The 12500-nt window shown below is 42.2% G+C and overlaps 1 protein-coding gene across 3 annotated transcripts in view; it reads right to left on the bottom strand.

Moving 5' to 3' along the window:
* The window catches only part of MCOLN2 (mucolipin TRP cation channel 2), a 60463-nt gene extending 53798 nt beyond the window's left edge, over positions 1–6665 (bottom strand). The window contains exon 1 of one of the 3 annotated variants that reach the window (XM_020891319.2): positions 6533–6665. In XM_020891319.2, coding sequence (XP_020746978.1) covers positions 6533–6609 — 77 coding nt within the window. In that variant the 5' untranslated portion in view covers positions 6610–6665. Of the gene's footprint in view, positions 1–279; positions 5162–5554; positions 5699–6532 lie in introns of those variants that run through there. The other 2 variants (XM_070467820.1, XM_020891321.2) reach the window with 2 other exon arrangements.
* Between the last annotated feature and the right edge of the window lie 5835 nt (positions 6666–12500).

Genomic DNA, 12500 nt, shown 5'->3' with positions numbered 1-12500 from the left:
CCGGTTTCCCAATTTTCCACATAGTAGCCAGAGGAGTAATTCTAAAGGTGTAAGGCAGACCTCACTCCTCTACCCTGTAGTGGCTTCCCCCTGCTCTCAGAGTAAAATCCAGTCCTCTCGCCATGGCCTAAAAGTTCCCTGCCCATTCCTTCCCATGCCCTCTCTTCCCCTTCCTCACCACCCCACCTCACCTCCCTCCCGGCTCTGGGCATGTGCACTTGGCACTTCACCTACCCTACTGCCATCCCCCCAACGCGCCACACATTCAGATCCTCTCACCTTCACTTCTTAGCTCAAGCGACACATCTTCAGAGTGTGCTCCTTGATCACTTTGTTAAAATAGGACTTCTCCACAGCCTCTGTCATCACTTAATTTCCTTCATAATTGACTTTGAAATCTTTGTTTTGGTCTTTCTTACAAGAGAACTTCACGAAGACCCAGTCTTGCTTATGACTATATTCCCAGCATACAGCAGACTATGTAACACATGATAGATGCTCAGCGAACATTTTTTGGAAAAAAGAAATGAGTCAGTGAAAAAAGATGACAATCCTAATTGTGTGAACTTTTCCTTGGCCAGCATCCATTAAGATCAAATAATAATAACAAAAATAAAATAACAACAAATAAAATAAAAAATATAATAGAAAATCTAAAATAATTGATACAAAAAATTAGATGTAAACTATACTGAAAATATCTTAGCCAAGATACATTAGAGGGTTTTAGGTAGTTTAGTTGCTTGGTTTGCTGATAAAAAAAAACTATTTTGTTTCAATTAATATTCCTGAAGTCCGTCCAAAGAATGAATTATTCAATGAATTGTTATGAAAACTTGTGATGCACTGGGAGAGAAAAAGCTAGAGTCCTCCCTCAAACCAAATGCAAAGGTAAAACTTGGGCACATTTGAAAAATAAAGTTGATAGAAGCATAAGATAGAATTTTTTAAAATATAATTTAACATGCCTAATTATGAGAAAGTTCAGAAGCCAATGAACATAACTTACAGATCTTAACACAAAAATTTATGACTTTAAGAAATTAAAAATACTGGGGGGAAAAATTGTCTACATTATATTTAAACAGGCAAAAGCTTATTATCCATTACCTGTAGAGAGCTCCAAATTATTAATAAGGGAAGGTCAACTCAACATTTTTCCTGTTACATATAAAGGATTGGAACAGGCCAATAGTCATTTAACAACAAACTTACTAACAGTCACAATGGTTAAAATCTATCTTCAATTTTATTTATCAATAACATACACACACACACACACCATCTACTGAAAGGAAATGTAAACAAGCACACTTGGCGGTAGAAGAGAATGAGATCAGAAGAGTATCTGTGATCTTCGAATTAAAACTCTATGGATTTATATTACAAGTGTTTAAATAACCAGTCAAAAACATGGTTACAAAAAACATTCACTGCAAACCTCTTTGTAACTCTGTATTGACTTACAGATGTCTACAACATACTGTTAGATTTCTTCAAAGTTACAAAATAAATATGTTGAGATCTCATTTTTCCAAAAATGTGGACATTTACTGCTATATGTAGACATTTAAAAAGTCTAAAAGTGCATAAACCAGAAAAAATTTTTTAGTAATCTCTGTGAAGTAGTATCATAGGTAATCTTAATTTTCTTCTTCAAGTTTTCCATATTTTCCTGATTTGGGGTGATTAACATGAATTCTCGAGTTATCATTCTGAGTTAAAATAAGCTATTTCACAGAGTCTAATAATACATATCAGATAATCCAGTATTTCCCTGCCCTTAGTTTGGGAGCAGTGGATAGGAGGAGGAGAATCAGGGGAAGGAAATGCAGACTAAAATTCGGGGCTTCTACAGCAATGATCATGCTGACCCTAGGGTGAATGTCCTAGAAAATCTGGCAGATGGAAGATTTTAGCCCAATCCCAAACTTCCACATGGATTTGTTTGTTTGTTTTTTCACTCTAGTTCCTACAATGAACTTATTTTCTCAAGATATGCTAACCTCAGAAGAGAGAAAAAGAGAAAGATGTCCAGATAGCTCAGGCTCTAGGGTAGTTGGACCCCAATTAAAGTGAGTTTAAAAAAAAAGTCAAAGAAAGAAACCGTAGTTACCTTCTCAGGACAGAACTCAAAAATGACATGGTCATTCTAATTCTGAGAAATACCCAGAAAAAAGACTAGGGGCTTTTCGTTTTCCTGTAGAGTCACCCATAAAAGATGAGCATGCTACGACTTTCAGGAATTTCCCTAAAGACAACTGTGCCACCAAGTTCCCATAAAATCATCTCCTATCATCACTTTGCTGCCTCAGGTCAGCAGGAAAGCAAAACTAGGGCTTGGCATTTTCAAAGTGCTTGTTCTGAACTTGTGTTCTGAAAACATAGCCTGAAGAATCAGCTCTCCATGTCAGAGAGAAAACCAAAGCAAAACTCCATTTCTAAGCAATACAGGATTCCAAATGCAGTAAAAGTTGGAAAAGATGAGTGCAATTACACTATTGCCTACATTTTGCTTTCTCTAACATTTTCAGTAAGTGCTTGATATAACAGGGTCATGCTGATGACACTCCCTAAGGAGAAGGAACATTAAAAGAAGTAATAAAGTTATAACTAAAGTTATAATTGGGCTTCCTTGGTGGCTCAGAAGTAAAGAATCTGCCTGCCAATGCGGGAGGCACGGGTTTGATCCCTGGACTGGAAAGATGCCCTGGAGAAGGAAATGGCCAGTCACTCTAGAATTCTTGCCTGGGAAATCCTGTGGACAGAGGAATCTGTTAGGCTACAGTCCATGAGGTCACAAAGAGTCAGACACAACGACTAAACAGCAACAACAAAGTTATAATTTCTCATTTTTCCCCTAACAATGGGATGAGTTTACCTTATCTTTGGACAAGCCCACCTCAATGACAGTTGAGGAGACCCTAGATTCACGCTATCTCTAGCGATTCCCTCTAGTTGCTATAGGTGATAGGATTTTTTTTTTTTTAAGCCCACCCTTTAAACTGTGGGTCTTCTGGAATTATACCAAGGACAATTTTCCAGAGTCTTTAGCCTCACTAGTCACCAACTCTTATCTGATAAATGTTTGAGGCTAAAATCACTAGATGTATTCCAGGGGAGATAACAAAACACAAGCTTCAAAGGAGAAAAAAGGAAGCAGTCTTCCCAGTGGAGGGGGAATAAATATCTATGGGCAACATATCTGCAAGGTTCTCCTCACACAGGGAAAAGGAGGTGGGGCCCAAGCTCAGAACAGAGCAAAAGCCCAGCTGGAGGCAGGCTGGGGAAAGTGGGAAGAAAAACACCCTGGATGACTGCCAAAGCAAACAAATAGGCAAACAAACCAAAATATGGCTTTACACATTTGGTACTGAGAAGAATATTGCAGTGTGATAGAGAAAATGAAGTCTGGAAATAAAACTACTTTTCTCTATGAAGCTCAGAACCCATGATGTGAGAACTCACTGAAGGGTGATCTCATTCTTTTTTTTTTTTTTTTTTTTTTTTTGAGCTCATTCTTAGGAACAGACACGTGGGGCTTGGACTTCAAGCCTCAGCTAAAGAGAACAGCCCAGTCTCAAAGAAGATTCCACTTTTAACTTTCAGAGCTGAAAGGGTTTTCTTTGGCCACTAGAAAAATTGTAGCCACAAGAACCGACCTGTTTTTCCACTGTTTGAAGAACTATCTTATTCTAGGTTTCACTTCACAGATAGAGACCTAGTCAAAGAGATTAGTTGACATATATGATCAGCCCTGACTTTCAGTTCTGTATTCTCTGCCACTTTGTACATTACTTGTCTCCCCATTCTTCCCACTTGCTTCATTAAGACATTTCACATGTATCATCTTACTGTTAAAAACACTTTTGATATGCCCCTCCTTGGGAGAAAAGGAGGAGCATGTGGCCTCCTCAAACTCTTCATTGGGATTTACCAGCTTTTATGTGCAGGAGAAATTTGCACTACTATGATGTCCTCTGCAAGAAAATGGTCAGGAGATGTGTGGGAAATGTGCCTATTTTTAAAGGGTCCAAACCACAGGGCCTGATTTATGGCAGGTTTACTAATGCAGGCTTCCCCAGTGGTTCAGCAGGTAAAGAATCTATATGCAATGCAGGAGATGCAAAAGACTTGGGTTCAATCCCTGGGGTGAGAAGATCCCTCCTCCTGGGATAAAATGGCAACCCACTCCAGTATTCTTGCCTGAAAAATCCCATGGACAGAGGAGCCTGGCAGGTCACAGTCCAAAGGCTGACAAAGAATTGGACATGACTGGGTGAGTGAGCAACAATACTAAAGTAGAAACGAGAGTTCACAGTAATGGAGTTTAACTTCACTTCAAGTATGAAGAGGAAAATGAGCTAAAACCTCGATCAGAAGGAGATACCAGGTTTCCCCAAACTTGTGCTGCGTGGTTAGTGCGTCACAGAGATGATGAGCATCTCTGTGGACACACACTTCTGACGAGTGAAGTTCATACCCCACCTCTGCAAGAACCATATAGTTAATCCCCTTAACATAACACATCAGAATTTGCATCCTAACATCCATAAGACAACCTTTCCTACCTCTTTCTTACTGACTGCACCCTCCATTCTGTTTGAGGTGAAACAAAATCCTCTGTGCCACTGGTACAGCACAACCAGATGTGTGTATATTTCAAATTAGAATCCCTTCAAAACCTATTTATGTGCGCACCCAGGTGCGTGTTCTCTAAGAATGGGAGTTTCTGAAGATGCTCACTGGACATGATAAAACCATTTAATTCCTGAAGGAAATATGCTAAAGAAAAAAACTAAAGTGAACTTAAGAATTAAAGATTATACACAACATACCCATCATAAGCATAAGTCTGTTCATCAGCCCAAGCAAAAGATAGTAAATAAGCCCAGGATCAACTTGTTCTCTATGTTTACAACAGGAATTTTATGGCTATGGTAGATGGAAGCATTGTTTAATTCCTATCCATATGCTTTATTAAAAACAAACACTCAGCATTAAGAGAGATAGTTTATAAATTACATGTGTGCATACAAAGTTGCTTTAGCTGTTTCCAACCATTTATGAGCCTGTGGACTGTAGCCCACCAGACTCCTCTGTCCATGGGGATTCTTCTCAAGGATACTGGAGTGGGTTGCCATGCCCTCCTCCAAAGGATCCTCCCAACCCAGGGAACAAACCTACCATCTTCTGCCTTGGCAGGCCGGTTCTTAACCACTAGTACCACCTCAGAAGCTCAATTATTTCGGAAGCTCAAGCATACTCAATTATTTCGATATGACATTCACAGGTATCAAGTTTTCAAGAAAAGCTGCACCAAAATTTTGTCATCTACTTCAAAATTGGTCCGTAAAAGTCTAAAAAAATACATACCAGAGTTACTTGGAATTAGGTAAATACTTATCTGGGCAGCGACCAGAGATGAAGTAAATCCTCCCCACGATTTCTGCTTTCCTTGCTACCATTAAGTTCATTTGTAATAATATGGAGAGCGCCACGCAGGACAGTCAGGAATGTCTCCGCACTATTTTAAGAAAATTTAAGGACCTACCACTGTATTTGTTTTGCGATCATTAAAAGGGGAGCGAAGGCCTGTTTGTCCGCGCCTCCCAGCTCAGCTGCACGGCTGGGTGGCTGGAGCTCTGACCAAGAAGGTGAGGCCCCCTGGCAGAGCCCCGGGTCTGAACTGTACGCCTTTTCATGCAGGCAGAGGAACTGGGGTTAACCACACTATAACCCTCCCACCTGAGGAAAAGGCCTGTTTGTTCCGGAAGGCAAAGCCCAGCCTGGTTTAACTAACTGCAAGCAGTTACTATAAGCAAGGCAGCAAGAAAGCTCTAGTCTAGAACAGGAAAGTCATCTACTTGATGAGGATTTCTTCAGAGTCCAATATCTAGAAAGACACAGATCAGGAGCCTTCTGACGGTTAACCTAAAAACACCTGATCTTTCCTCTGGCTTCCTGGCCTGGGGAAACGGACAGGGCTGCCCGCCCATGCCTGCGCCTTCAAAACTTTCCATTTCGGCTTTGCGGGACCGCCTCCCCTGAAGTCATACCCCTCCTAGAGGGCCCCCTCCTCTTAGCTCCTCTCTCTCTCACTCTTCCACCAGCCGCCCGGTGCCCGCGGACCCGGGTCGGAGAGCAGGCACACCGAGTCGCGGGGTCGCTCAGGCGGCGCCGGCGGCTGGGTCACCAGGCTGGTGGGCGTACGCCTGGAGGAGAGGGGCGCGTGGCCAGGCGTCCGGCGCCGCCGCGACTCCCCACCTCCGCCTGGTCTCCAAGCTCCCGGCCGGAGCACGTCCGGAGAGCGTCTCAACCTGGTGTCCTGGAGCACTTTTTCCGCTCTAGCCGGCCTCTTCGAGCCCCCGGCCGCGAGGCTCGGGAGGTGAGAGAGAAAGCAGAGATGCGCGCGCCAGGAGACCCGAGGAGGAGAGCAGCCCGGGGAGGGAGGGGGTGGCTGTGGACCCCCCGAAGAGCGACCGCAGGATGGAGGGGGGCGCCCCACGGCCATCGCCCCTAGGGTACTGACCTGCACTGGGGCCCCTGGGACGGACCTGAGACCCTGCTCCACGCCGGCAGGTCCAGCGCCTCCACGTCGCGAGCCATGGTGCTGACCAGAGCGGCGGGAGAAGGCGGCCTCCTGAGTGGCTGCCGGGCGGTAGTGCGAGAAGCACCTTCAAAGGCGGCGCGGGCGGTGAACGCTGGGCGGACGCCGCGCCCTCCACACCGCCCCCGAGCGGCCGGGCTGCGCACTCCCTGCCCTCCGGGGCGCCTGACTATCCGTCCTTGATTTCTGCATTCTTTTGATTCTGACATCCGTCCTTTGACCATTTTTAAAAGTCATTTGTATTTTGATGCGTTCAAGACACCGGACGCTTTCAATGAGTGCAAAGCCCAGGGCTCAGCACTGAGGACCCCCAGATAAGACCACATGCTGGTCTGCAGCCACGGATGCTCTACCCTCCCAGAGCTTCTAAGGAGGACGCCTGTTGGAAACGGGACATGGATCTTGGAAAGGAGGGTCACGGTCACTTACCCACATGCCACTTTCAGCTGAGGGTTATGTTGACTTGAAAGTCCCAACCGGCCAATAGCTTCTTTTCCAAGGGGCCCTATTCCTATTGGTAGCCGCAGAAGCGGCAAAGTCCGAGAGGTCCAGGCTGTTCCAATTAGTAACTGTTTAAAAGACCTTTGGGTTTAACTTGGGCAAAGAATATTCTACCAATATGCATCTCCAGATAGAAGCAGTTGGAAGTAAGTAACATATATAAAGGGTCTCTCCCGTGACTCACTGGTAAAGAATCTGCCTGCAGTGCAGGAGAGGCAGGTTTGATCCCTGGATGGGGAAGATCCCCTGGAGAAGGAAATGGTAACCTACTCCAGTATTCTTGCCTGGAAATGCCGTGGACAGAGGAGCCTGATGGGCTACAGTCCATAGGGTTGCAGAGTCAGACACAACTGCAGCGACTGAACACACATCATGTATATAAAAGGACACGTAATTGACCCCCTTGTCCACGGAAAGAAGAGAACAGGACTCAAAAGTTGGGAGTTAAGTTTTGCTTGAGAACTTTACTGAGGACAATAGTCCAGGAAACAGCCCATCAGATAGCTCTGAGGAGCTGACGCATATGTGTATGCTCAGTCACTCGGTCGTGTCTGACTAATAGCGTGACCAAAAGCTGGGTCTGGCTGCTCACAGCTCAAAAGCCAATGAACAGGCCAGGATGGTGGAAAGTTTGCTTTTTTTACGATGCTGTGTCGGGTGGGGAAGGGAACATCCAGTCCCAAGGCCAGCTCCCCCATCTCCACATGATCAGGGGCAAGAGCTTTTCCAGACAGAGTGAAAGGGGTTACAGGCAAAAACAGTTCACTCAGTTCTGATAGTCATCTTGAAATTGGTCATCAGTGGTTTGACCAACATCACCTTGATTGTTTTAGGTACAGTTAATCTTCAGTTCCAGGGTGGGTTTGTTTTTACTTCTTTGAGGCCAGTTCTCGGAATTGTGGCAGCTTATGTCATGTCTAGTCTGGTCACCATATAGGCAACTTCTTCCACCTGGTAGGAGTTTCAGTATCTATAAGACAACTCACAGGCTACGGCTCAGAATATTATCTATAGCCCTTGAGAAGGAACTAAAGGTCCCCAACTATGCTTAATTGCTACATTATTGTTATTTGGGTCTCCTTAGGACTGTGCTTCCTTTCAATAGGAGGTAGGGGAAGAGCCAGAATGTGCACAAATTTTTTACTGGGGTGGGTGAACATCCAAAGATCACTGCTAATCACAAAGAACAAACAAGTTAATGATCTTAGTGCTTTTATATGCATGAGAAGAATCTGGGATCACTGACATTTTCCCTTAGATATGTATCTTAACTATCTGGGTGTATCCAAGCCCAGAAAGCTATTTTTCATCATCCTGAATTCCCCTCAAGGTACCCTGTTCATGGCTTGATCCTTGTAGAACTGAAATGGCAGGCAACACTGTTTCTTTACATCCAGAAGTCACTTTCAGGAGGCCATTGGGCAAAAGCCGTAGTTTAGAGCCTGTTTCCTTAGAGGTGCCCACTGGGTTTAGACAGACTTGGAAGATCCTGTTTGTGTATTCACAGTCCCTGCAGGTGGGTGCAGCAGTGGTGAGGTTCCTTTTTAGAAGAAAAGGAGAGGAAGTGTTGCAGCACTGTTCTTGTGGGAAGGACGTGGACGCTGGTCTAAGGAGGCAGACTGTAGCTTGGCTGGAGAGTGTTGGAGGAAGTTTGTGTTTTAAGTAAGAAATATTATATTTATACAGATATATGTCTATATATACAATTTTTATGCTAAAGAATTTTTAAGCCTTTTTAATTAAAAACAAAAGCTACTATAGGCAGCCCGGATGGGAGAGGAGTTTGGGGAAATGGATATGTATATGTATGGCTGAGTCCCTTCGCTATTCACCTGAAGCTATCACTTGTTAATCGGCTATACCCCAATACAAAATAAAAAGATTTAAAAACAAACAAATAAAGCCACTATAAAGAGACAACCCTTCACTTCAAGATTTTAGGACTCCACTAGGAACTACAGTCCCTATACCGTAAACTGGGATAACACTTTTTTATATCAGCAAATTGATATAAACAGACTCTGATTCAGTGGGTCTGTCTGGAATAGAATTTGAGGGTTTGCATTTCTAACTAGAAGATGCTGCTGATACTGCTGGTCCGCCCATCACTCTTTAAGTAGCAAGGTTCTAGGAAATGTTTAAACTGAGTGTTTGAGGGAATTGGGGATGGACAAGAGGCGGGCAGTGTGAGATTGAAGGATAGTTGGGAGTCAGATGGCTGAAAGCTGTAAATATCACACGTTAAGATATAAATTATTGTTTCTAGGCACACCAAATCTTGACCATTCTAAATTAGAAAATTAATTCACAATTGGCATTATGTTTTTCACTTTCAAAAAGACACTTTGTTTATGGTAAAGATCTTGGCTCATTTCTCACTGTGCAGTAATAGTCATTGTTTTGTGCTATTTTGTTCCTTTCAAATGTCTGTGTTCTGTTCTGTATTTGACAGTACAAAAAGTTCTGTGCCCTGATTCAAATTTATAATGACCAATAAACAAATAACAGAAGACTGTTGCTCAATAACGTACTCTAACATAGAAGTTTAAATGTACACAACTTTTTAAAAAATTTTTCTAGCAGGTTGCCTTCATGTATACCTATGGCTGATTCATGTTGGGGTTTGACAGAAAACAGCAAAATTCTGTAAAGCAATGATCCTTCAATAAAAAGTAATAAATTAAAAATATATATACCTTTAAACAAACAAAAACAACTTTCACTGACATTCACAATGGTAAAGCGGATTTAAGTAGTCTAGAAAACATGAGGCAGGCTAATAGTAAAAATTTTCTGGAATAGACAAGAACAATATTCAGTGAAGTTTATGTGGCAGAAACAATAAAATAGTGGGGAAAGTTGGCGCTTTTTATTTACTTTTCACATCCTTTCCAGTTTTTGTTAATGTGCAGATAGTTTGTACATATGCTAGGTATCAATTCCTTGCCAGTTTTAGACATTAGACATTCTTCCAGTCTTCTGGAAGACTGGAAAGTCTTTTAACTTTTTAAAAGTCTTTTAACTTTGCCCATGGTGTTCCTCCTTGGATGGAAGTTAACTTTGATCTTCTGAAACCAAGATTAGAATTTTTTTTTTTACAATATTGTGGTGACTTTCGCCGTACATCAAATATTAATCCTTATGGCTTGTGGTTTTACAATCTTAAGAGTTCTTTCTCTACCCATAGGTCACAAATATTCTTCTGCATTTTCTACAGCCTTTTAGCTTTATCATATGAAAGTCCATTGTACTTCAAATTGGCATCTAGTGAGAGGGAAGAAGGCAGCTTGGGTTTTCTACATGACCAAGTCAGTTTTCAGCAAGCTATCTTATGAATCAAGGGTTGGAAAACTTTTTCAGTAAAGGGCCAGATAGTCAATATTTGAGGCTTTAAAGGGTATTCTACTGTCTCTGTGGCAACTACTAAATTTTTCCCTTTTAAGGTGAAGGCAGTCACAGACAATACATAAACAAAAGGGCCACTGTGTCCACATGTCACAGAATATTCTTAATTTTTAAAAAATAAGACTTTTTCAAAGCAGAGAATCCCATTTACTCCCTGCCCTCTCAGAGGCACAGCATTCCCTACTAGCAACATCAAACACTGGAGTGGTACACTGGTGAACTTATGGTGACACATCTTCACCCCAAGTCCATGCTTTATGTTAGGATTCACTCTTTTTGAATTGTGTTATCTCTGGGTTTTCACAAAAGTAGAATGACATGTATCCATCATTACCGTTTCATACAGAATAGTTTCACTACCTACTCTAGACTGAATGTTTGTGTTCCCCTAAACATCATATGTTCATTCCTAATGCCCAGTGTGATCGCATGTGGAGATGAAACCTTTGGGACATGATTATTAGGTCCTAATGGTTGAGCTCTCATGAATGGGATCAGTATCCTTATAAAAAAAGCTTTCAGAGAGCTCCTTTGTCCCCTCAGCCATTTGAGGACATAGCAAAAACAACCAATCAAAAAAGCTGTTTGTGAACCTGAAAGCAGGCTTGGGAACCGAATCTGTCAGCATCTTTTTTTTTTTCATCCAAGAGTTGAGTCTTTATTTTTTTGAATTTAGAATTTTTTTTATTTTTTTCCCATTTATTTTTATAAGTTGGAGGCTAATTACTTTACAATATTGTAGTGGGTTTTGCCATACATTGACATGAATCAGCCATGGATTTACATGAATTCCCCGATCCCGATCCCCCCTCCCACCTCCCTCCCCACCCCATTCCTCTGGGTCTTCCCAGTGCACCAGCCCTGAGCACTTGTCTCATGCATCCAACCTGGGCTGGTGATCTGTTTCACACTTGATAATATACATGTTTCAATGCTGGTCTCTCAAAACCACCCACCCTCACCTTCTCCCACAAAGTGTAAAAGTCTGTTTTGTACATGTGAGTCTTTTTCTGTTTTGCATGTAGGGTTATCATTACCATCTTTCTAAATTCCATATATATGCATTAGTATACTATATTGGTCTTTATCTTTCTGGCTTACTTCACTCTGTATAATGGGCTCCAGTTTCATCCATCTCATTAGAACTGATTCAAATGAATTCTTTTTAATGGCTGAGTAATATTCCATGGTGTATATGTACCAAGGCTTCCTTATCCATTCGTCTGCAGATGGGCATCTAGGTTGCTTCCATGTCCTGGCTATTATAAACAGTGCTGCGATGAACACTGCGGTGCACGTGTCTCTTTCAGATCTGGTTTCCTCAGTGTGTATGCCCAGAAGTGGGATTGCTGGGTCATAGGGCAGTTCTATTTCCAGTTTTTCAAGGAATCTCCACACTGTTCTCCATAGCGGCTGTACTAGTTTGCATTCCCACCAACAGTGTAAGAGGGTTCCCTTTTCTCCACACCCTCTCCAGCATTTATTGCTTGTAGACTTTTGGATAGCAGCCATCCTGACTGGCGTGTAATGGTACCTCACTGTGGTTTTGATTTGCATTTCTCTGATAATGAGTGATGTGGAGCATCTTTTCATGTGTTTGTTAGCCATCTGTATGTCTTCTTTGGAGAAATGTCTGTTTAGTTCTTTGGCCCATTTTTTGATTGGGTCATTTATTTTTCTGGAATTGAGCTGCAGGAGTTGCTCATATATTTTTGAGATTAATCCTTTGTCTGTTGCTTCGTTTGCTATTATTTTCTCCCAATCTGAGGGCTGTCTTTTCACCTTGCGTATAGTTTCCTTTGTTGTGCAAAAGCTTTTAAGTTTCATTAGGTTGCATTTTTTTATTTTTGCTTTTATTTCCAATATTCTGGGAGGTGGGTCACAGAGGATCCTGCTGTGATTTATGTCGGAGAGTGTTTTGCCTATGTTCTCCTCTAGGAGTTTTATAGTTTCTGGTCTTACATTTAGATCTTTATTCCATTTT

The sequence above is a fragment of the Odocoileus virginianus genome, chromosome 5 (genome assembly GCF_023699985.2).
Source record: "Odocoileus virginianus isolate 20LAN1187 ecotype Illinois chromosome 5, Ovbor_1.2, whole genome shotgun sequence".
In the NCBI taxonomy this organism is placed as follows: domain Eukaryota; kingdom Metazoa; phylum Chordata; class Mammalia; order Artiodactyla; family Cervidae; genus Odocoileus; species Odocoileus virginianus.
This window is presented reverse-complemented; position numbering and strand designations above follow the sequence as displayed.